Source organism: Phalacrocorax aristotelis, chromosome 1 (genome assembly GCF_949628215.1).
Source record: "Phalacrocorax aristotelis chromosome 1, bGulAri2.1, whole genome shotgun sequence".
NCBI lineage: Eukaryota > Metazoa > Chordata > Aves > Suliformes > Phalacrocoracidae > Phalacrocorax > Phalacrocorax aristotelis.
The window spans coordinates 139,759,582-139,785,614 of NC_134276.1; the positions used below are offsets into that span (position 1 = coordinate 139,759,582).

Genomic DNA, 26,033 nt, shown 5'->3' on the forward strand with positions numbered 1-26,033 from the left:
AACCAGTGAGAGCACAGAACTTCACTGCTTAGACTGAATAATTCAGAGCACATGCAGAATTAGCCCTTCAACATGCCCAAGGAATTTTCTCATGACATAAGGAGGTGTCCCATGGTATAAGGAGGCGATTCGAGGCATGATCTGAAATACAGTTTTGGGCTTAATGGATGGAAGCTCAATATGGAAGGCCTGTTCAGAATCTGGCCATGGATCTATCGGAAAAGTAGAAGAATACCTGCTCTAAACTGAAACTTACAGTTTTAAGGTCATGGCTACGAATCTAGTTCTAGCTCTTTTCCTGAGCAGTATCACCTCTAAGTTAGCAGACATCTTCCCCCACTGCCTCCCTTGTGTTTGCTGCAGTAAAACTGATACTGCTCCTTCAGCCGGAGCACAGATGCCCACAGTGTTTTAGTAGGATGAAACAGCTTCAACTGAATGTTAATTCCTGCCAACCAGCACAGCTCAACTCCTGCCCTGAGATGTTACTTTGTTGGCTGGCACGCTCTTCCCAAGTCTGCTGCTTCAAGAAGGTTATCACCAGTCTTGCAGGGACTATCAACCCTCTCCCAGTGGGCCTTAATCTCAGTCAAGGCTCACCACAAGGGAGCCAGACTTCCCCAGAACCAGAAAGTCAACTCTCCCAATGTTTCTTGCTAGGAATCTAGCCTACAATGTCATAGGCAGCTTCCCCAACCACATCCCCACCCCAGCTATCTTGACTGCATAGTTTCTTTACAAAGTTTGTCTCCTAACCCACAGCTTTTCACCTAGCCCAGCATTTTCACCTACTTTTCACCTACTCCCAAACTGCACCTGCTCCCAAGTTCAGCCTTGACACTATCAGACCTACATAGGGAAAGCAAACTACTGTCATCTGGCCAACCAAAACGTACTTTCTCACGGCTTGGCCTCTCCCTCTTTACCAAAGTTGCTTAGCAAGCTACATACTGTGCAAAAAACTACCTTGTGGGTTGAAATTGGCCTATAAGGCTTACGGGCCTTATCTTAAATCATTAACACAAACAATAACATAATTTTTAAACTTAATATCTAAATGCTCTGAATTTTTACCATTCCATTTAACAAGCAACCTACCAGATTCCTGTTCCACAGTCAGCACAGATCTTCGCCCTCCCCCTACACTCCCTGAACCATCTGCCCAAGAGCTGTTGCACTGTAACCTGAAAAATAATGAAGTCTGGATTCCTACAGATTTCTATCCTACATTATTCCCTCCCACAATGAGCTAATTGTTCTCCTCCTACTCCTCTACAATGCCCTTGATCAGAATTCTTCCAGTGCCGAAATTTGTTTCAATGGGAGTAATGGTGCCAAAGTTCTGGGTGAAGAAAGCAACTAAATGAACATTCATATGGACAAACAGACATCCAGCACAATTGTATAAGGCTCATAATAGTACATTTGGCAGCTGTGCATCCATTACATTAACTACTCATTAGGGAAACTGGTGTCCCTCGCCATGATCTTTAATGTAAAAAGCCAAAGGTTCAACTCACGCATGTAAGTAAAAAAACGCTAGCCAAGTGCCTGCTTCCAGAAGCAGACTCTGGGTAGGAACAAACAAATTAAGGGCACTCTTACCTACCATTATGTGACATTCCAACTGAAAGGCACTTTTGAAAACGACAGTATTGGCACTTATTACGATTTTTTTTCTGAATTTTGCAGTTGCGATCACATCTATCATAGATGAGTTTTAAACGAATAGTTCTTCTAAAAAAACCCTATAAAAAGTTTGAGAAAATAACATGTAACGTTAGAGAAAGCTGACTACTAAAATTCAATCAGACAGGTAAATTCTTTTCTTTTATTGTTCATTTATGTCACTAGCAAAACAATACGCAAAGCATGACCTGTCCAAAGGTAAGAATCTATGAAGTGGTGTGTATGAAGGCATGTATAGAATGGAAAACATGAAAGGAAGAAGTAGCTCTCAGCCCTTTTTCTTGGGAAAGGACCAAGAGCCCAGAGTACCCAAGCAGATTTGCTCTTAAGGATTAAGCAAAGCAGTCATTTATTGCTTTTGTATGCATTCTCTGTGTCCTCTGTCATCTTTCCTATGTGTAAGTCACACAAACACACAGGTTTAATGCATCTTTTCTTCATCCAGCAAATGTGAGGGGTATGACAAGTGCCATACAGAGTGTGGCACAGTGTAGAGAAAAGCCAAGGACACAAAAATGAGCATTAAAGAAAAGCCTATAACTTAACAGATCTTACCATGAATTCTTGATACTGCAATGTAAGGTTAGTCTCATACTATGAAATCATAGGGTTAGCAAATTTAGAGACATTGCAACATTCTGCTTCACACGATGTCACGTCACGGCATTTAGACTGTGGGACACAACTATGAACTGGCTCCCCATCTCTAATAGATATCCTAGCATTATTTTCTAAGATTTATATTCAAATTATCATATTCTGACATTGCACATGGAAGAAAAATGTACACATATACAATTATTTCTCCCACTCTACATGATAATTTAGGGAAAAAAAGGAAAGCTAAAGCATTAGAAGGAAAAAGAAAAGAATCTTATGATTCATGGGCCATATCATCCCAAAAATGATACACTAATGATAACAGTAATTTTCCCAGAGATATGCACTGGCCCCAAAACTACAAGAGGTACACTACTAAGTGAATGTGGTGGAGATGAGAAATTCAGGATTTGTTACTGTTATAATGGAAACATACCAAACTGGCATGCTTGTCACAGCCATACTCCCAACACAAATAAAACACTAGTGGAGCAAGTAGGCTTTGATTTTTTTTTGTCATAGTTTAGTGTTTTAAATTGTTTTATTGTTTAACTAACTACATCCAGAAAAGCAGCATTAAAATTATCATTGTAAATTGTGCCTGCTTGATGAAGGTCTGGTATTGAGTTATGGTATCCACTTATGGTATCTGAAAAATTTATTTCAGAAAGAAAATCACAGATATATTTATTATTTAAATAACTGTGATGGCTAGAATTACATTAATTAAACATTTATGTAACAAATGTTTATATTCCTGTAACCCTGTAAATAAAGCAACATGATTTAAGTTCTTAAAAAGAAAATTATGACTGTACCTTACAACCTTCACAAGCATGTACTCCGTAATGGTAGCCTGAGGCTTTATCCCCACAAATTCTACATTCAATGTTTAATGCTCCACTGGGTGATTCATCTATGCTACCTGGAGCTGTGGCAAAACTAATGGATGAAGGACTGGATGCTGGTGAAAGGGTGTCTAAAAGAAAAAGGAACACTTCATAAATACTATACTATCAACATTGATACCATTTCTATATTAAAACTAAACAAAAAATGAGCTTATTCTGAAAAATAATCATGAGTCATTACATGAACTAACAATTTGACCATAAGCAATTGAAAAATAATTAATATTTATATTAACATTGCAAACACACACAAAATACAGGGTGTACCTTGCTTATTTTGATGAGACATGCAATGTCAACCAAAAAAAAGCCTTACTGAAGTAACTCTGAAAGCAAGAACTTGAAGGGTGATAATGGTTCTTGAGGATTCAATAAATATGCACCACACAAAATAAGAGAAACCCAAGCTTTTTTCAGTTTTCCTGCGTTCCATTTCTTACTTTGAATTTTTCAAATGTTTCTCAATTTGATGTGAACATTAATCTTTTTTATCCCACAACTTAAAATAACTAAAGAAATTGAATTAATATTTCATTTAAATCAAGGAAATTTTCTTAGCCATAAAAATGCACATATATCATCTTCACAAATAATGTAAATTTGAAACTGAAAAGCAGTATTCAACATGTACCTACTGCTCAAGACAAACAGTACAAAATATAACGAGAAAAAAAACCCCTGAGCCACAATGAAATAGAGCCCCCTATGACTTCAAGTTTGTATCACAATATCTGTTCAACCTGTCAACTGCTCCTTTCAGAAAGGTTATTATCAGCTTGTCTTGCTGTTACATCTTCCACCTCTTGTGCCATAGCATTGATCATCAGATCTATTGCTATGGTATGACAAGAGACATATTCCTAGCTCACAATAAGTTACACTTATGATATGCTTAAGGTCCCTGTGCCTTTTGAAGAGCTACTCATAGTTTTAAATGATCTAAACTGAGGCCTAAAAAGCAGGTAGACAACTTCTCTTTCTAAAGAGATTTTCTCAAAGTGAAAGCATGCTCCTGCACATCAGTAGAAAGGCTGAACAGATATTAAAAGGAAGGTAACGTAAATGTCTGCTTAAGATAATCCAGCAATAGAAGCATTGCCCAGATATTTCATGTTTTGCTTATAATGGGAAAAGCATTTCTGAATTGCTGTACAATGAAATAAACTCTCCAGACATTTTACAACTAGATGAACATTACAAAAATAACACATTCCAACCGTAATTATTTCAATTAATATTTCCGCCTTGTTTGAAGAAAATATTTTCTGAGGACAGAATTTCTTTTATTTTCCACCTTGCAACTTGCACCACAAGACTTTAGCAAATTAATGGGTGTGTTATTTTACCAGAAAGATTAAAAGACACTCATGAATGTAGGTCAGCATTATGTTGGAAAAAACCTTGGCATAGAACCCAGCGTCTGCATTGCCAGCACTTGCCAAGCCCACAGGCATCAGGCATCAGCCATCAAGAACAGCCTAAAACCCAGGATTTTTTAAAGTGTGATTTTCATTTCTTTTTACTTGCCTTATGGAATCTGAGCCTTGAAAGTTTACATTTGCCATCTTCTCCAACAGCAAAACTAGAACATTTTACAATGAACACTGAATACTCAAATTAGAAGGTAACACTAGAAACTGCTCTAAATTATTGTAGTACTTGTATACACATATACAAAATTAAAAAGCCTCATGTCTCAGGAGGACTATGTTATAAACCCAGCACATAATAAAACTTTTCCTGTAGAAGGCATCTCTCTAACTGGAAGGTCTGCAACCAAAAGAGACCCAAATCATATTTCTGCAAACATTACTTTGGGCAGTAGTGCTAAGAGGCGGCTCTCCCTCCAACACTCACACTATTTGTTTCAACCACTTTAGTACAGAGGCACACCTCGGTTGTATTAGTGCAGTTTTTGTAAGGTAAAATAGTGGTCACAGCCTGGGAATCGATTTAAAGTAAGAAACCCCCCAAAAAAACCTGCCAGAAAGTTAATCGTAAATCACATAAACCGGGTCAACTGCTAAAAGACTTGTAAAACCACAGTTTCAGAAGGCATACCTTGCTGACATTATTGCAGTGTCCCATACCACTTCACTGATTTCCATTTTGATCTCTCGAACAAAGCCTCTCACAAAGATCTTTTGACTAAAGACTGTGTAATGCATTAGCACTCTGAGACTGTTACTCTAACCAGGGCAGAAGTCATTAGCTGAACAATGCTACTCTTGAGAAGGGGAAGAAAAGAGCATGCTCAAAACATCAGAACACTAAAATACACTGGAATTCTAGGTGAGCTTTTAGGGGTTAGATTATAAAGTTTTGGCAAACATTTCACAATCCTTTTCAAATCTATGTGATTTACAAAAACTTAAAAAAATGGGGAATTCCTTTAGTGCAATATTGTGACTATCTCTATGACTGCAATACATAGTAACCTCTTCACTGGTAATAGGAATTTTAAAAAATTCTTTTGAAAAAAGGTGTTGATACTAATGATAATTTAACACAGCAACTTTACATTACAGTCGTATCTCAGTTACATTTGTCTAACAAATTAATTTTAAATATTTTAAGATCATGCTATAATCAGCTTATATATTTCTAGTGTTACAGTCATAAACAACAATTATTGCATTAAAAGAGTTTTAAATTTCTATCAGTGTTGTATTTAGAAAAGAAAATTTTATGGTAAACCAAAACTCTCTTACCTGTTATAACTGATCCATCAGATCCTGGACCATTTCCTAGTGACTGGAACTCTGTTAAACTTAAAGCTCCAGAGCTCTCATCACCTAGAGACTGAGAGAGGTCTTGAATGTTCTCCATATCTTGTAGGAACTCTCCTGATAAAGGGCTGCCTATATCATCCTCCTCCAAGGGAGTAAGGGGATAGAGCTGGTTTTCGGTGTCCACCATTTTGAGATCAAGCAGAGCCGTCACTTAAACTTCTTTACACTGGTGAAAGAACAATTTTAAAAATCCTATACTTACAATATCAGATTTTTAAAAATCATTTGAATCAGTTACAGCACACTGAATACATGAATTCTAATCCAATAGTGAAATATTATACAACATTCTATTGCTCCAGAAGCTTTATGCAACGTGAATCATCAACAGGACAGGGGAAGGAAAAAAAATCACCCCCAAAACACTTTAATACGAATTAAAGTTCTGACAAGATCAATCTGTAGATTGTTGTTTTCTCTCCTTTGCTGATGAAAGTTACATATTGTGTTTCTATAGCAGGCATCATGCACTTCCCACCAAAATTTATAGAAAAATAACCAATATCAATATGCATACATATTATGTTTGAGCAGTCTTTTCTCACCTTATCTAACAGGTTTAGATATGCTGATTTGGTCCTCTGTTCTCATCTCTCTTAAATTGATTCGATAGGTCTTATGACACTGCAGAGAACAAAATACTGTCTTACACTAAAATCTTGGTAGAAGTGGGCCAGACTAATACTTTTTGACCTACTTTGGTCAAAGAACACCTTCAGCAAGAGTGTTCCAGCACACATAATCCAATATATCTGTAATTCCTAGAGTTAGCTTTATTTCCTACAGTGAAATAAGTTTTTATAGTTGCCTTCAAAACTAGCCACCAGTGTCGTCAACTTTGAGTAACAGCAGAGACTCCTAAGAAAATGTCACAAATTTTAATTCTTCTTCTAGTCACTTGTCAGGTAAGGAATTAGTAAATGTACAGCAGAGTGTTACTACTGCGCATAGATACACTTCTGCTAAAAGAAACTTATGTTTTACACCAAGTAACTTGTGCTATACTCGGTAGGCGTACAAAGACATACTGCTGCAGTCTTGTTCATGCAATGAATATGCACGGGCAGTTAGAGAAGCTCTGTTACTGTGGTTACCACTCAACACTGGCCTTTGCAAAGAACACGTGTTCACTGCAGTTCATTGTGAATCTTGAAACTGCCAATAACTGGCTATATGGGAATATACAAATGCTGATTTTACAATAAAAATGCTATGTTATGCAAGAAAAGCAAACTTGCTTGATATTAAAGTTTCAGATACCAACTAGTTTGATTCCCATGATGCTGAACAATTTATATTAGGAAATCAATCATTTCCTTTGATAATCTGTGACAGAGTCACCCTATGAAAATCAGGCATTTAATCTGAGGAAAAAAACCTTTTGTTTTGGCTATGTAATTGACCAAAAGGGTACAGTTAAAAGCAATACAAAGTGCTGATTAATGCTTTCCATACTAATGACAAAAGACAGCCATCACTTGTATTCAGTTATATATATATAAAAAAAAATTTTCAAAATGTTTTGAGGCAAGATATCTACAGTCAAGGCATTTATCCCTAGGCTGATGGCAAAAGTCTGCCTTCGATTATATGTGTATAACTTTAGAAGATATTACACAGATGTAACTGAGGGCAAAATAGCCTACTCTAAAGACAATTAAAGGCTATGCTTTTAACAACCTGCACTGCGCACATAGTTTATAAATTCTTTATTTTTCAGGTGCACTTATCAGTGCACACTCCTCCTTTTTTCTGCTATTTTATGGAAAACCAATGGTGCATATATATAACTCCTATAGTATTTTCCAAGTGTTCATTACATGACTGTAAGGCAAAACTTTTTTTAAAAAAATCTGTATTACATAAGGCTTTCTATTCCATAATTTCCATCCTTCCAGCTAATCAATGTTATTTGAAGTACATTAGACTTGGCAAAAACTGTCCTTTAATTTTCAGAGTACCCGCATTTTTAAATTGTGATACCAAATAGCTGTAGCGGTACATCTATGTACCCATTATTCATTTTTAGCCAAGTGAATGGAGATAAAAATGTTAACCCCTCAGGTACAAGGGGAGATTGAAATTGTAGTGTAATAATAAACTCTGATGATTAGAACAAAACAATATGTTTTATATATCTTTGGACAATTTATTACAACTGTGGCACTGTTGTACCTGTTTTTGAAAGAAACTATGTTGAGGCTAAAAACAGAGTTAACTTAAACAGTGTCTAGTTAGATTACCTTTCCTGCAATTCATGAAAACAGTACTGTTATAGTATTTAGCTTGTGGCACATTTTTTTCCAACCCAAATATGATCGTAGAGCAAAGATACAGATTTTTTTGCCCCAGTGTAATAGCTTACCATGTATCTTGAAGGACAGAACTAAAGGAGTAGCAGACACAAACACAGCAAAACCCAGAGCTTCTACTCATTTTACTCAGTTCACACACTAAAATGGGAGTTCTTTATGAAAGTAAACACTTAAGGTTTCAGGATCCGTCCAGCATAACAGAGATAAAGTTTTCAGAAGGTTCATTTTATTTTAACTATTAAAACTAAGCCAAATACAATAGACAGTTCTGAATGCTGAAGACTGAAAGACAAATTATAAGAATCAGATCTCTAAATATCTGATCTGATAAACAAAATGAGAAAGAATTCCACTCTCCATTGAGTAGGAACAAACGCAGATGCTCTCACTGTTACTAATTTGCCACCTCATACTATGAGGACCCTTAGTAAAGAACTATTTGCCCAATTTCTTTGAAACAGGATAGTATTATCTAGAAAAGGAAAATATGTTCTGTATCACATGGTTTAGCAAATAAAAATAGCTAGGAGACTAAGAATGGGAATTTATCCACCATTTCTAACACCAGTTACAGACAACAGATACATTACTATTGATTTTACTTAGACCTGTCACATTGCTACTCTATCACTATGCACAGCTTGGCTGTATTTAAAACTAACAGTCAAATTAAGTTTTCCTATTTGATATATTAAATACTCATTAGGACATTGTGCCAGATTGCCAGCACTGTAATAGAATATTTATAAGCAAAACAAGAGTTTTCATACACATCTTGACTTCTTTCTGAGGGGATCAGTTGAAAAGGTGATGCAGCTTTTATTTTAAGAGAATCTGGGCAATACTGATTGTGATGTCTAATTATTTTACAACATAACAGAACATTATATTGGACAAGTGCAACAAAACAACTTCTTTCACCTACAGGACTGAAGTGTAATTGCTATCAGTTATAGTACCTACAGAATTTCCATAACCTGAAACTATTTAGTAAAATAAATTCCAATTGTCACTTCCTTTTAAAGCTCAACAGTTATCCTGTCTCCAACAATTATCCTGTCTCATGGAGACCCAAGATGCAGCGTAATTTTGCAGACGCCGAGTGCATTTACAAAACATTACTTCAGCAAAATAAGGAAAAGAATCAACTGCAAACATTTCTGATTAACATAATCTGTTATTCTCTGCCAATACTTCCAGTCTGAAATATCTTTGTACAATTTCTTTGTTGAGGCAGCATGAACCAGCCCAGTTAACACCTGGAACTAACTGCTGTTTGCTATTAGTTATCTAACAGAGTCCAAAACATTACATTATGCACCTGATATCCCTGATATAACTGGAAGATAATACACTCCAGCTGAGAAATGAGAAATCACTTTAATGTGTTTTATTTGTGAAAACAAAGTTAAATTGCTATCCCTGTGACATGGCTATTTTGTGGTGAGGGAAAAGAGTAAACAAACCTTGATGTAAGTTGTTTTGTAATGATAGCCAAGAATAAGAACAACTGTTCTCCAGCAATCCAAAGTAGACTACCAAATGTATCTCCCTAAGGAGCCATCAACAAAAAGGAAGAAAGGAATGGCAGAGCATATGATCAGCACGGCTCCTCCAGTGTGCTCTTCATGAAGTTCTCCTGGGCTAAAACAGTAGTTCATGGCACAAAAACATTATATTCCTCTGCAGATATGTGGCAAGAGTACCCTGCCCCAGGATAGCTGAGGAGGTTCCAGGAGGCACTAGGCTCCTTGTACTCAACATTACTTCAAGTTCCCCACTGAATCACGTACATCTCTCCAAGTACGACTTCTTCATCCAGCACAAGTATTTTTAAAATATTAAGTAAACACTGGAGCCTACCTTTAAACAAGCTAGGCATTATTTGACAGGAAAACAAAGACTTGATAGCTGAACTCTAAACATGGCAACAGCTCCTTCAGCAGTGCACCTGATATTGCCCAAATTGCACCATACTTTTCCACATTTACAGTAAATGTTTAAAATTCAGCAGTCTCTTTAGCTGAATTTATATAAGAACAACCTAACTGCTAGTGAAACATAAATGAAGTGCTTATTGTTTCAACTATTAAATTACATACCCTTTTGTACTTTCAAACACTGTTAGTAAGTAACAGCTGCTTAATCATTACGGCTCTTGTCAATGATTAACTAGCTACCATAGCGAGCATAGCCATTACATAACCATTTCTGAAGTGCCAAAATATACTAATATTTTCATTGCTGAAACAGTTATAATTAATTTTTTTTTGCCATACGCACAGAAAACCTTTAAGTGAAATGTCTAGTAGTCGTGCAATGAACCGTTTTGCCTTCTGGCTTCTCTGTATTTTGTGCATGTTTACACATGCGTATGCCTTAATTGGCAGGTTTCACTTAATATGCATTGATCCACGTTTGTATGAAAATAAAGCTTCTAAAATAAAAAGGGTAATGAGTATGAAGTTCATTTAAGTAGTATTCACAGAGAGTATTTTGCTTTACAAAAAAAGCTGTACATGTTACAACAGTAGATGTGGTAGCCGTACTGTGATGATTCCACTCAAGCATCTGCATAAGTCAACACTTCTTACTCTTAAGGCTTTTGAAAAATTCTATGCCACAAAGACATCAGCAGAGGATTTTCTCAGTTTCCCATACAACATTTTATGCTCCATACCCTTTCCTACACCCACAGCAAACTGAAAACAAAAGAGTATGACATAAAAAATAAGAACTCAATTTCATGAAATTGTGGTTTTAAGCATAAACAGGTTTTACTGATGCTCTCCCTCACCCTGATATCTCTGAAATACATCTATTTTCAGAAGTCCTCCTCATTTCCCACCAGCACACTGCAAATACCCAATCAGTAACATCCCTATAAACTTGAAACAGGTCTTAAAGAAACCACAGGCAGATTATCAAAGAAAAATACCTCATCATGCAGCGATCAGTTATTTGCTTCATTTGTGGAAAGGGACAGCGGGAGACTAAACCCCTGGCCCTTCCACATTTAATATTTGCCACACTAGGGATAATCCCTGTAAGGAAAAAGGACTCTGAGATGCAAAGGTCTCTGAGAAGCAGTAGCAAAGTCTGGATTTACTGCATAAACAAATTGATCGTGTAAAGGGCTTGCTTGCAAATATCAAGGTTAAAGTTGAAACAATCATTACCTCTAGGTCACTTTGAGAATGTTGTGGCTGAACGCAGCACATTTAAAACTAGTGGCTGCAGTAGATAATTTTAGAAAACCTAGGTGAATAGGAAGAGTCTGAAATATGTAAGCTACAGGATATTTCCAATATCCTGCTTCAACTCATAAAAAACAACTGAAAATAAAATAACTAAAAATAAAATTTGGCACCTAAAATATGAAGTCCAGTCTCCTGTCTGGGAAAGGATACATGTTTTCTCCTCTATTCTGTAACTCTCTATTTAGTTTTCATATTTTGCAACCTTACACACTTTTACTTATTTACATTTTACTTACTTTTACTTACGTACTTACATACATATTTACATACATACTTACATACAATTCAAAGTGTTAAGAACTTAAGACAAAGACAATTTACTATGCATGAAATGAAAACTTTTCACAAGCCACCTCTTCATCAAGACCACTAGTTGCACCCCCCCAAAGAAAAAAATCCCACTAAATAATTTCTAACTTTTTCCTCTACTCAGCTGTACTCCAAGGTATCATATACAACTTATACAAATCCTTGCCTTTAAAACAAATCAAAATTCATACCCTCATTTTGAAAAATGATACTAAAATTGCAAAGTTAAGCTCTGAAAAGTTATGTAATGAAAAATTTGATGCAACCTTTATTATGCTACCTTATTTTTTATGCACTAATGCAGAATGTACATATATACTGCACAATGTTGTTCTTTACCCAAATCACTCCCCTTAAAATTGGGCAGTGCATTGAACAGAAGTGGAATTACACAGCTTGTAAGGCAACCTGGTCTGTATTAGTCTGCAACAGGAAAAAACCTGTTAATTTATTGGTTGATGAAAAAGGAAGAACATTCTTTGCCTTGGATAAAAAGGGAGAAGAGACAATCCCCTTTCTCTGATCCATAAGTAGTTGCAGCACCAGAGGACGACTAGAGAGTTTCTTGAAGGAAGAATACAGGCCACAGAGGCAGTCTACTGGCTTCAGTAGAGTGGGGACCACGATGAGTTTTACTTTCCTCCCCTGAACACATTTCTCTAATTGCATCAGAAGATGCAGAGATAACACACTTCTAATCTCACATTGGAAGTCTTGATAAAACTTTGAAACAATGCAAATATTTTGTTGATTGATATTAAAAGTGGTAAAAACAATATGGGAAATTTTTTTTGTTTTTATACTACTCAGCCAAACCCAAGCAGAACTTCTTGAGCCAAGCAGGACCATTTCTTTGTTCCCAGGATTTCCTGTCCCACTGGATTTTAAAAGACATGATTCAAAAAGAGAAAGGAAAGGCAAGATTTTTCTGGTTGAAAATTAACAATTTTTATCAACTTTTCCATACAAGTAATTAGCCAACACCATAAGCGAGTACCTTTAAAGACAGGGGCTAAAACAGATGACAGATGAATTAACATGCTGTACGAGTAAGTCAGCAATAAGAAGACGCACACAAGAGCAGTGCTGATTAATGACAGGTCAGGAGTGAACAGTACCACATGAGCAATGGACTTTGTACATTACACTAAGCAGAAAAGCGTTCTTCAACTAGATGTACTCTGTCAGACTGTCAGGGGCATACAATTCTTATATGTCACAGCACCAGCTCCAACTAGCCCACCATGAGCCAAAGAAAATGTAATGATAAGGCCAATGTGGCTTATTTAGGCGAAGTGTTGAGATTTTAATATTAAGTTTGTTTTGTGGCATATGCAGAACAGATGTTTTCCAGCTATACAGAAAGGTATAATGATGTTGCCAGAAACTGTTGTATCATGCGATAAACATATTTGGCATGCATGTTCCTACTAGTTTAACAAAAATCTCAGTTCTTAGGATGCCACTGTTTTGTTAGTTGCTCAGTTATTTTTACTTTGAAAAAAATAAGGAAATTACTTAATAAAATTATAAAAAGTAATTTACAAGTCAGTGCTACAAATGCACACTTTTCCTAGTGCAAACCACCTTTAAAAGAGATCATACCTAAGGCAATCCTAACATAAGCAACACCTGTCATGTGGCAAGAGCGGTATTACCAACAGTAAAACATAACATCAGGACACAAATTCTGCAGAGAAAACAAGAGTTGTCAAAGTGGAGGTAGTCATACAAAACATGAAAGATTTCTTACATATTATTTGAGTGCAAAGCAGACATAATGCAGAATCTGCATTAATAGAAGTTTAAGGCTCTAGGAACGTCTTTAACATTTATGTCCCTCCCAAGCAAAAATCTAAAACCTCAATCTGTATTATTATAAAAACAGTCCATTAAAGGCAAGACATGCAAAGTCATCTTGGATTGCTAGACAACATGCTAACACATCTCCTTATGAAAGAGAACTTTGACTTGCTTATAATTGCAGTATATGCAAAAACAGTTAAAAATTCAGCATTTGCACCAATATCACAACCTACGAAGACCAAAAAAGCCCAAAATAGTTATTGAAATGATTGATTAACACTCCTCAGCTACAAAAACTTGGGCAAACCCTTCACAGCAACAGGCAGAAAAAGACAGGGAAAAAAACAACTAATCAGCCAAGGAAGGTGGGGGGGGCGGGGCAGGGAAGCACTGAAGACTGAAAAAATACAGAGAACAATGAAATAATCACTAACAGCCACTACTGCACAGTTACTGAGCCAGCTTCAATCCCTGTTGGCATCTCCCTGTATTTCTTTCTACGACTGAGAGGCACAGGGTAGAAGCTACTTCGTGGGTCCTGCCTCTGAGGTGCACCTCATTGGCTATGTTAAAGACAGATAAATGTCCCTGAACAGGGCCACTCATTCTCCTTTTAAATGCAACGTTTCTGCTTTAAAACTATTCAGCTGCTTTCTGTACCGTCATGATTCATTATTTCCTTCGATGTTTTCTTTCAATTATGTAACACATTCATTACACTCTAAATAGTTCTAAAAATTATTTGTTTTGCCAAGGTTACTGTTTAAGAAGTAACTAATAACTGGACAGCAACAAAACAATTCAGGAGCTAATTAAACTATTTGTCTCAAATGTCATACGCTCTCACTTTCACACAATAGATGCAATTACTAATGGAGAAAATTACAAAGCAGAAACTAGTTTTCAGCAAACAGACGTAAGAGGGCTATTCATCTCACCTAATGTCAAGAACCTCACTTACATGTTTGGGTTGAGTGGAACTCAATGGACATTCCAGAGCCATGACTGATCTCTGAGGCCATGATTACAAATTAAAAAGCCATACTTTTCAATCAGCTCACTTGCCTGATCCAGTTCACTGCAAAACCTTACAAATATTTGTGCCGGCTCAGTGGAGGGAGCAGAAATACACGGTTGGGGAGAGTGATACATGTGCCACACGGCAAACAAATACATGTGCACGTGCAGCCTGAATCCCCTCTGAAGAATCCAATGATTGTATCCAACAGGCCGCGCTTGTAAACCAGGCACTTATATTGCCTGGAATAAAGCACCTGTGCCTCTTAAGTCTCTGATGAGAGCTGAAAACTGCTCTACAGATCAGACAGCATCTGTATTAGATTAAGCAGTATCATTTTTTGACAAGGCCATGGAACTGTCATATAGGCTGGGGAGATCACACATACCCCACAGTTATTCATCATCCTTCCAGCAGTAAAACTCCCAAAGAAATCCAGTAAATGAAGGATACAGGCATTTACTCTAAGTTGAAACAACATGCTCCAATAAATACATAAATACAATAGATTAAAAAACTCCAATACAGGAAATTCAGGCTGAGAGTAGAATCTAGCTCAAAGAAAGACTTCAGCTGCTCGTAAAGACTAAGACATCATCCTAGTATCAGACAGCTTTCTAATGGGAAATTTTAAATTCATCAAGCCCCTCAAGAACTTGGCAACTAGGAACTCAGTTGAGAACACTTTACATTTACATACATGACATCTACACTGACTTTGTATTAGACCAGAAAATATATTTTATATTTGATCCACAACATTAGACTAGTAAGCCTCTTCCAGATCAAACTCAACTCAAGACGTAAAGAAATACCACAGTTCTAGGTTATCAGTACAACGAGCTCTAAAGCCCATCCTTAAATTAGCCACCGCTAATCCCTTTAACAGCAGGAGCCAGAGATTTTACTTCATCAGCAATGGGACATAAAGGTTTTGCAATCTTTGCCTTCAGGCTCCAGAGATAAGACTTACAGGTATATCACCTCAAACTGACATCTATTTGAAGTCATGCTTGCTTTCTTCCACATAAATGGACATCAGATGCATCAAATGTGGCACTACTCAAGTTTGAGCACAGTCCTACTCATAAGAGAAAAAAAAAAAAATTTTTTCTACCTAATTTCTGTAAAAAGTGGAGATTGTGTTGTTGCTTGAACTGACATCAAGAACAAATAGATTCAAGTCTCCACAGAATACCAATATGACTGAGATTTTTTTTGGTCTATTTTTTCTCCTCTAAATGTGAGGTTTGATATTAAAAAAGTGAATACTTTGGTGGGTTCTGTAATGAGGAATAGGAAGGCCTGCATTTCTTTCTAGTGAAAGCTGAACTGCAGCTAAAGTCAGAAGTAGCTAGAAGTCAAAGTAAAGCTTTCAAATCTCTCTTAAATTTACGTCTGTTGAAGTCCTTAAATTCTTGTAAGAATTGACTTGCCAGGACTTCAGTATCAGCCAACAGTATACTAGTTAAACTATAGAGTATTATATTAGGGTTATTGGTAACCTAGAATGTTGTTCTTCACTATTTTCTTCAGGAAGTGTTTTTGGTGGGGCCCTGTCTTTGTTGGGTTTGTTGGTTGGTTGGGTTGGTTTTTTTTTTTTTTTGAGGTTCTGGGTGTTTTGGTGTGTTTTTTTGGTTTTGTTTTGGGGTTTTGTTTTAACTACATTATAATGCAGTCTGATGCCCAGATGACTCCTGACTCTAAACCAAGCATTCACTGACAAAGACTTAAGAGGAAGACTTTTACACAGAGTCTTTAGCCTTGCTTCAACTTTTATTGTTGAGATGCCCAGAAATCCTGAAAATGGGCAATTTGTAAATTTTTCTTTCTCTATTTATCCTGGCTCTGTGTCCACTGTTACGGTAAATAATGAGCTCTGACACAAGGTTAAGAACTGGATACAAGCTTAATCTATAGATCTATAGATTAATCTATAAAACATACAACAATTAACATGGCATTTAAAAGAAATCAGCGTGGACAACAGTATGAGCAAAGTTTATTCAATTTATTATGTTACTTATTAACGCATGTAAAACATTCAGCTTGGTGTTAGTAATATCCAGTATTTCTGAGGCATGACCACTGAACAAGTTTATTTTGTTAACAAGAGTTTCAGAAGTACAACAGGATTTTTTTTTCTGCAAGGAACTAAGCCGTGGCAACATCTTCGTAACCACTATGTTATAGAGTGCTCTGTGTTTTTGATGAGCTCTCTTTCAAGTTCAAATAGTTCCACAAATACTACTTAAGGCTCACCACAGTTGCTAATAAAAACCCCACTTCGCTGTTACATAGACACCTTTATTCCTGCAATGCACTCTCCCTCTTCCTCTCTCCAAACAATCTCCAGGTTTTGCTCTTTATCCAATGCATTTCAATGCCAGTATCTCTTCACGTCACTGTTATATGTGTCACTCAAATTATTCCATACTGAAGCAAGATTCAAATGATTACTCATGTTAATCATAGCAGCCATAGCAATTTCTGCTTCAAAGTTTTACAGTCTAAATAATTCATGACAACACCTTGCAGGCAACGAAGCTAAAAGAATAGTGTTTAGCATACAGATGCTCCGTGTTTGCTGAACACATACATGCGAAGACTACAACTACTGAGAAACACAGATTTGATGCATCATTTAAGAGGCTGTTTTCTTTACATGTACATTAAAAGCTAGGATTTGATTTATGATTGATATTTGAACCAATGCAAGGTCACATTCAAACAAACACAACATTTATGTATTTGCTATTTGATCCAAGATCCAAGGTCACATTCACACAAATGTGTCATCTGAGTATTTGCTATATCTTTATTACCATGTTAATGAACTCAAAGCTCAGACTTTCCCCTCTGTGTCCCAAACCTCCTTACCCATTTCTTTGGAAGTTATCTGATTTTTTTAAGTTTTGCAATAAGCCAAGATTTTGAACTGATTAACAATTTGGGATACCTTGACTTCAGAAATCAATGCTCAGATTCAGGCTAAATCTGGTTGCACTGTATGCTCAGAATTGAGAGGAATTTAAAAGGAACAAATCAAAAATCCCACAAAAACTCTGTCTTATGAACTGCACACACATATTAGATGTCCTAAACCATTATCCATTTTTTTCTAAAAATAATACATAAAAATAAGTTTGAGTGGTGAAGTCAAAGTTGATTCCAACATGTACAGCATTTACAAACAGCCTACACATCTGTTTGAACATGCTGCTCACTGGAAACTAGATCCTCAAGACTAAATTGGAATGTTGCAATTGTTTCCTTACACATGTGATCACTGCTCTCAGATTATGCAAAGTGGCTTCTCAACAATTTTCTAACTATACCCTGATATTCTACAGAGACTTTATTTGTTGAAGGACAAAGATATCTGAGGGTAAAAGGCAAATACAAATTGCATTTTATTGTGGTGACTAAATGATTATCTCCGATATAATCAATTTTTGAAGTAAATAAATTGTAAGCCCCTTGCTAAGTCTCTTACAGAGTACATTTTCACTACACATGGTAAAAATAAACTTCAGAGGGTAACAAATTAGAGACATCTGTGCAACTAAAATTGTCAATTAAAATTATAATCTAATACGTACAGAGGCAGTGCCAGGCAAAATTTTTGGCCATTTTCCATTAACCATATTGACTGTGCTATTTCATAAACCTCTGTCACTCATAAGTTTTACTTGCTCACGTGCTTGATAAAAAAACCCAGACAAAACCCCCTCACAACATACATGACTGTTCTATCTAGAAAGAATCATAACTTTTTACTAAAAGTGTGAAATTTTAGACATACTGTATTTATGAAAAGAAATAAAAACCAATTTCCACTAACTCACAGTCAAGCAAAGACTTTGATGCACTTTCTAAATCTTTAGGGTTCATGTATATGTATGGCTACTTTAAAATTGTTACTAACTAGGATGTAAGCATCTCGTTTGGTTTATATCCATAGACCTTTATGTGTGATAGCAATTGGTATATATTGTTGATAATTCCTTATTAGCAGGACTGGCAGTAACACACTCTTTAGGGCTTAGAATCCTTGCTGTGTTATAAATAAAAATACCTGCCTTAAGTTTAAATTTATAGTAAAATGAAGAATAAGAAATAATTAACTAATCTTTCATTCTGTAAGCATATTTATTATTCCCATATGATTTCAACCTTGCCTACTCTTTGACAGAACAAAGGAACTTTCCTGTGACAAATACTTCAACTGAATACAATCTAATTCAAGGCCACATATTATATGTAATAAAAATATATTATTATTCTGCCACATGATCTAATATTTTACAGATACCAAGTAGTTTTGAGTTTGTTGACTGGTAGCAAAATTTTTGAAGTTGTATATGATTTTGTGATATTAACATAAAAGCTTGAGAGCATTAAGTTGTGACAGTACACAGAATGACAGTACACAAATTTGAACGTAGACTTTACCTCAGTTTTTACTGTTACCAGCATTAAAACACTGCGAAAAGGGCAATTTCGGGGAGAAGAAATAATTAAAATAAGCTTAAATTTCTACTGATTTGCTCCCAAAGACATAAAATTTTCATACTGTTGTCACCCCACATTGCCCTTTCATGTCTCCCTGCTCTTCCCCCTTCTCACCACATTTAGAGTTCCCCCTCCCCACACAACGTCCCTGAACTACTGACTATGCAAACAGCAAACATGCTGTAGCTGGTTCAGAACTGCATGTTGCAACTGGCTCACTAGTGTGCCTCTGCTGATTGGCAACTGACAGGCCAAACAGAGCAGATAACTGTTGAATTCCTATTGCATCATTTCCTCAGTAGGGTCAACAACGTGTTTTCCTTTCTTCTTTCCAGTTACCAACTTTCATAAAAAGTACGGAACTTTAATGACTTTGCAACCACTACTCCTCTGTCAAATTTGACAAGACTTGCAGGTTCAAAGTTATTGGGTGGGAGGAGAGGACAGCAGACTGTACTGCCTACACCTGACTTGCTTAGGTAACTATACTGAAAGAGTTGAGAAAACAATCCTGAAAACAGTTTTGAGTATAGCAGCTTTGGAGCATAACTCTCTTTCAAGATATATCTGGACTTTTGCCCCCCTCTATTTTGGTTTTGGTTGGTTTGGTGTTTGTTTTTTTTTTTTCCCCCCACAGTTCCCTTTCAGTATTTGCTTTATATTTACTAAGGTTTGCAGAACACACAAACGGTACAATGGGTACCCGAAATTATATCAGTACTTGGAGTATTCTACAATTTTCCAGGGTCCCTCACTTTGATTCCTAATTGCATACTTTATTAAGAAAAAGATAATTGGCTGTCCCTGAAATAGTGGTTATATATTCACTTTGGCTGAAGATTTCTGACCTGTGGGCAAAAATACTAGTTCTTACAGACATCTTAATGACAACATTATTTCTGAATAAAGAGCTATTGTTTTGGAGCAATACTTTTTATCTAAAAAGAAAGAGAAGAAAAAAAAGAAAAAGATATCTTAAATTAAAAATACTTAACGCAAAAAGTTGAAAGATGGTTTGGACTTTTTAGTGCATCGGTTTAAGATCATGAAAAGCTTCACTTGAATCTCACCTGCTGTCAACCACAACCTAGGCCTTGCAATTCCCCTGTTTTAACACCTACTCAGACACAACCTCCCCACCTGGCAAATTCCCAAATTTTGCCACCCTGATCTCACTACATGGGTCCTGCTCAGAACAATCAAAGTTTAAGAAAAAAGCCCTCAACTTTTATCTGTATCTGTTACTACAATAGCTCTCCGACTTATGACCAGCATGCCTTTAAAAGGAACATGAAGCCTCTTAGTTTTCTCTTTTCATTCACAGCTTAAATTTCCCCATCTAAGCTCCATCTCCTTTTTGTTTTGGCCTGGGACAAAAGTCCAGTTACTTTGGCATCTGATGCTGCAACTTCTGCTTCAAAGATCAACAACAACAACAAAATATCTTTCCACCTCAAGGGTAACTCATTTTCAGTCTCCAGCACTCTCCCCATTCCCAAATCTCAGGTTTCAGTTTCAGCTTCACCCTGGCACACTCAGCTTCAATGCTCTTTCAGCCGTCTTATCCCTCTCTTTCATAAGCCATGTCAACCCATCCTTAAATCACCTCCTTCATCCCCTCGGGTGCTCTAGCCTTCTGTCTCCGCCCCTCTAGTATCTGCACAGCTGCACTCTTCTCACCATCTGCACCCCCTTGCACGATTCATCACCAAACATAACAGACCATGATTATTCACTGTTTGAAAAGCTACAGTGGAATTTACATCTGTTTCTGGAAAAGATTCAAGAAGCCTGAATTTGCCTTCTTAGCAGAGAACACCACCACTGTGTATTTTCGGTGGTTTTATTTCACTGATAAACTTCATTCCCTTTCTCAGACATAATAGCAAGGCATATTTGATAACCTAAATTCAGCTTAACAGAAGGATCTATGAGAATGACCCTCAGACAAGATATTACAGATTTAGGCCCCTTCTGCTTGCAAGTGTCTTTTTGAAAATTAATTGAGTCATCCCAATGGGCTAGCTTTCATACTCTGATACCAGTAAGAAAATCTGATGTCTTACATAAACAGCACCTGGAGTTGTGTAGTTTACTTATTCTTCAGTGTATTACTGTTTTACTCGTTCCTTCAAAGTATTTTTACAGGCTCTTGTTGCTCAGCTATTACATTTAAATAAATAAATAAGTACTGCTAAAAATAAATCTACTTTGATTTAATGGCATGCCACAACTCAGAGTATCCGGAGTGGAATGTGCAACAAAATTCTTCCACTTTTTGTTATTGCTTGTTTTTTTTGTTAAGAAAAAGGCCTTCAGTTTTGTTCTGGTAATTCAGAAATTCCTACCTCTAAAAGTCTCTATTTGTGATAAATGTATCACAGAAAAACAAAGTTTACACTGAATTAACATTGCTGACAGGAGCCTTGGCAACAGCTATGAACGCAATGAATCTACATTTTTTGGCATATGGACATCAAGTACTTGTACTTCCAAGCTACTGACACATCAGATAGAGGATATACTTAGGACACATGACTTCACAGTACTAAATCAGGTCATTTGCTACAATATAGAGATCACATGCCTCACACTTCTTCACGATCAAAAAAAGTCAAAATATAACCAATTATTTTTCCTGACATCTAAGCTCTTTGCTCACCCTTCATATGACATGAAGGGTGGCTACTTACCAGTTTAACAGTCCCATATTGACAATATTGTCACCATGGCTGCCAGCCATCCCACTTCTCCTCCCCACTTAACTAAGGAAGTACCTGAATTACAGAAAGGTAGAAGAAAAAACAGCAGTCCAATGAAACAGCCAGGATAAGAAAACCTATTTAAAAAGTAATATAACTACTTCCACATACCAGTTTTAATTCACTTTGCAAAGCATTTTAGCTGATTGAATTGGACTTTGAAAAAGCAGTTATAGGGACACAGCACTCACAGCCCTCTTCAGAGCCAAACTGAAGTTGTTGGTTGCAAAATAAAGTTACCTTAAGGGTACAGTTAGACAAGCCAGCTTAAGTAATATAATAGCTCCCTGACATCAAAAGAATATCCCTTCCGTAGCTCCCTGACTTTGTCAGCCCTGCACCTTCCCTCTCCCTTTTCCTTTCCAGCCACACAGCTCCATCCCGCCTGTGCTGGCTCTCACAGTTGTCCGACCTCTCTGTCCACATCTATAATAGTAAATAAACAGGGCAGAGCACAGGCTTGAGCCCTGCTGTTAGCATCCTCTCTGACACCATTCTGGCCCATACCAACCTGGCACTCCCCCAAACAAATGCGCGGGCATAGTTAAGGGGACAGCAAATGCTGAGCAGCACACTGCTCCCCACTGGTACTTTGGATGCAACCATACCCTTTCGGAAGGAAGGCTGTTAGGTGTGAGCAATCTTGGCACTTTGTTCCAGGACCAGAAAACAGTCCCTGGCATATTTTACTCCCTAGTGTAGACACAGGCTCAGTGAAACAATTCTGCTCACTAAGCTGGTAGAAATGTAACACAGGAAAAACATAGCTAGAGAGCTGAACAGACTCGCTAAGGGGCAGCAAAAAGGAGGGATAGAAACACATGGACAGTAGCAAAGGAAAGAAGCATGAAGAGGGAACCTGACCAACCTTGAATAACAGTTGCTGGATCAGATCAGGCCATGCTGAGCAACAACACCTCTTGCTGTAAGCCTCATATTTGCAGGGCTATCAAGAACAATACAGAGAGGAGACATGCTATTCTATATTTTTTTTCATATTTAAATGTTCATATACACATGCACACACACATGCATACCATGTAGCAGAGAAATAAAATGAATGATAGCTGCAAACTAAACAATTCTATATTCTTAAAGGATAATCACTATTACGCTTCCACGGGATTTATTACAGGATTTATAATCTCGAGAAAATGCAACTCCTTGTAAATTTGGTTAGAATTAGGGCAGCTCAGTATGCTGAAAGTCAGGTGCCCAAAACATACATTTAAGTTGAACATTTGACAGCTGTTTGAAAATATTGGCCTATTTAGCTACAGTCCCATCTCTATGGAAGCACAATATAGAAAATGTACAGCTGTTGCTTTTTTCAAGAGCAGTATCCTGTGCTGCTTATCTCTTAGTTATATATATTCTAAAGCTGCTACCTCATTTGCTTGTAATCAGACTGGCCTACTTAACTGCAATTTTTATGACAGTAATGCATAGTTCTTGTAAACTTCCCCTGAAAATTGCCAACAAGCCAACAATATTCACTACAACCTGAGGGATGCCATTCGATTCTACTTTAACATCAGAGTGGGTGAATTCACTGACCATTGTAATGGAGCCATTTGTCAACCCTATTGTACAGGATGCCATCAAGCACTGCCTGCTAATAAACCCAGGAGTCTCCAAAGCAGCGTCTTGACACAACACCCACCTTCTCCTTCTTCCTCCCCCTCAAATCCAAATGGTTCAATGTTATATTTTTCAGCCTTACTACTCTAGGGAACATTTTCCACATGTTGAACAAAGACGCAAGAAGGTTTGGTTTTGTTTACTATGAGCCTGCACCATGACTCCAATGCCATATACTTAATAACATTCTTGCTGAAACAGTAATACTAACAGGAGGCTGGAAATGTCAACAGTAATTCAAGTCTTCACTTCGCAATAGATTTTGCAAACAGACCAAAGTTGTTCTTACCATCTGAACACTCACATTCTGGTTTAAACTCAGTGCTTTCTTCTGTGAATTGTTATATCAATAATTTCCAGTAAATAATTATTGAAAACAAAACAAAACAGGCATGTAGCACTCTTATTTGGGTAACAAAAAATGAATGGCAATACAAGCCTATATGCAGATAATGGAACTTACTCAGACACCATTACTGTGCTGGATGCACGGATACATACAACAAGGCAGTAAGCTCTGCCTCCAAACCTTAATCATAGGCTGCAGAATAGTTTCAAATGATCCATTTTTTTGTTAAATCTAAATAACATTCAGACAGATTGTGGTACCATTCTTCCATGCAAAATACATCAAACTGAACTATTCACAACAATAAATGCTCTCAGCTACAGAATTTTATACACTCATAGATGAGTAAGGAGTTACTCAACCATCAGTTAACCACCAAACAGCAGCTCTGGTTTCCTTTTGCATACTTATGAAGGAACTGAAAACGGTCTAATAAGGTATGAAAAGACGAAATATGACAATATTTGACTAACTCATTTTCACATGTATTTCAGCTACCTGGAATTGCGCGCCAAAGAGTCTTACAACTTCAGTAGCTGCTAACTACTCCGAGTTCCTCAAGGCAGACACACTTATTAACAAGTGTCTTTTACTATTTGGAAAGATTAAGTGACTAATCTCTTAGTTTATGAATTTTTTAAAAACCATGATAGTATATCAGCATTTCTAGAAAGGGATAGGTAATTTACCAAATGCTTGCAAATGTGTCACATCCTGTTAGTGTTTCCATAGGCATGAGACAACTTGAACTTAAATCAATAAATTTAGATGAACATAGTACCACAGAACAAACTACACCTGTTTGGTAGTTCCCATCTTTGAATCTGCAAAGTAAAAAAAAAAACCAAAAATTTCTCCAGCTTATGCTTACAGTGTTTCAAAACACAGTAAACAACCACACAAACCAGTCACGTAACAACTTAAACCTAAATCAGGATTAGAATACCAATGAATTGTATTTTATACTTTTTATTAATCTGTGCACGAGAAGCCCTTCACTGGACACAGAAATGACACTTCCTAGATACTTAAAAGACGCAGGCAATGCATTTATAAATAATAGTTTCTGCTTATGAAACAATATTTAGAACTGGTATGAGGAAGTGGAATCAGATTTGGCAACATCTCAATGCCACATGCAATCTGGTCACACAACAATCTGCTCATATCAATTTAATGTTTTTAAAACATGCCAAATATCACACTCTAAGACAGAGATTTTAGTTTTATTTTGAGGATAGTGATGATTTGGAGCCTAACCTTACCAGTTAAGTACGTTTTCATCCCATGAATATTCAGCATTCTGCTTCATAAAAAGTCATTCAATATTTAGTTTTGCAGAGCTGGTCCTGTGAAGTGTTGAGCACTCTACTTCTAAAATATTAAGAGTTCAGAATTCTACTGGATAACACCTTTATACAAATTTACATAGAAGTCTAACACAGCAATAGATACTGGAACAAGGAAATTTTACCTACTTTGTTTTCCTGACTGCACTACTATTTTCCATTTATCAACTGTTTGTTTGCACTACTTGCTGAGATTTCTTTCCTTGTTAGTTGACTATACATTAATCACTCCCTACTGAAATGCTACCTCAAATGTTTTTTCTTCTCTAGCTGTTCAGAAACAATGCCAAGATAGCTCCCAGTCCACGTATGTACTCACCACTTCATGCAGCATCTTGCAAGGTTGAAACAGAAGTTGTTTTTCCAGAATTTGTTCCTTTTCCATTTCATGTGCACATTGGTGATAACAAGTGGCTCTTCATTAATAAAAAGCTGCTCACATGCTTTCTTAAAAAAATTAAAACAAAGTCAACATGATTTCCCACAGCCACTATTCTAATCTTATATTGATATCATGTAATATAATGCTTTTTAATGTTTCTTTAGGCTTCTTCAGAAAAAAACCCACTGTTATTTCACTTGGGCTAAAATTATTTTTTAAATGACTGAGGCTTTTAACACAACACCTAGTTTTACAGCAGGACTACACTGACATCTAGCTAACTAGGGTATATGACTGGTATATTGCAGTATCATTCTGATTTTTTTCCTTTATAC

General features: G+C 36.6%; 1 protein-coding gene across 12 annotated transcripts in view; it reads right to left on the reverse strand.

Annotated features, from left to right (window-relative positions):
- Nucleotides 1-26,033, reverse strand: part of PPARA (peroxisome proliferator activated receptor alpha) — a 42,965-nt gene that overhangs the window by 14,070 nt on the left and 2,862 nt on the right. For 5 of the 12 annotated variants that reach the window (XM_075112286.1, XM_075112277.1, XM_075112296.1 and 2 more), the window contains 4 exons: nt 25,636-25,763; nt 5,912-6,158; nt 3,108-3,268; nt 1,610-1,748 (listed from right to left, as the gene is read on the reverse strand). In XM_075112286.1, the coding sequence (XP_074968387.1) occupies nt 1,610-1,748; nt 3,108-3,268; nt 5,912-6,119 (508 nt within the window). In that variant the 5' untranslated portion in view covers nt 6,120-6,158; nt 25,636-25,763. Of the gene's footprint in view, nt 1-1,609; nt 1,749-3,107; nt 3,269-5,911; nt 6,159-6,537; nt 6,617-10,170; nt 10,336-11,245; nt 11,320-25,635; nt 25,764-26,033 lie in introns of those variants that run through there. The other 7 variants (XM_075112322.1, XM_075112315.1, XM_075112306.1 and 4 more) reach the window with 4 other exon arrangements.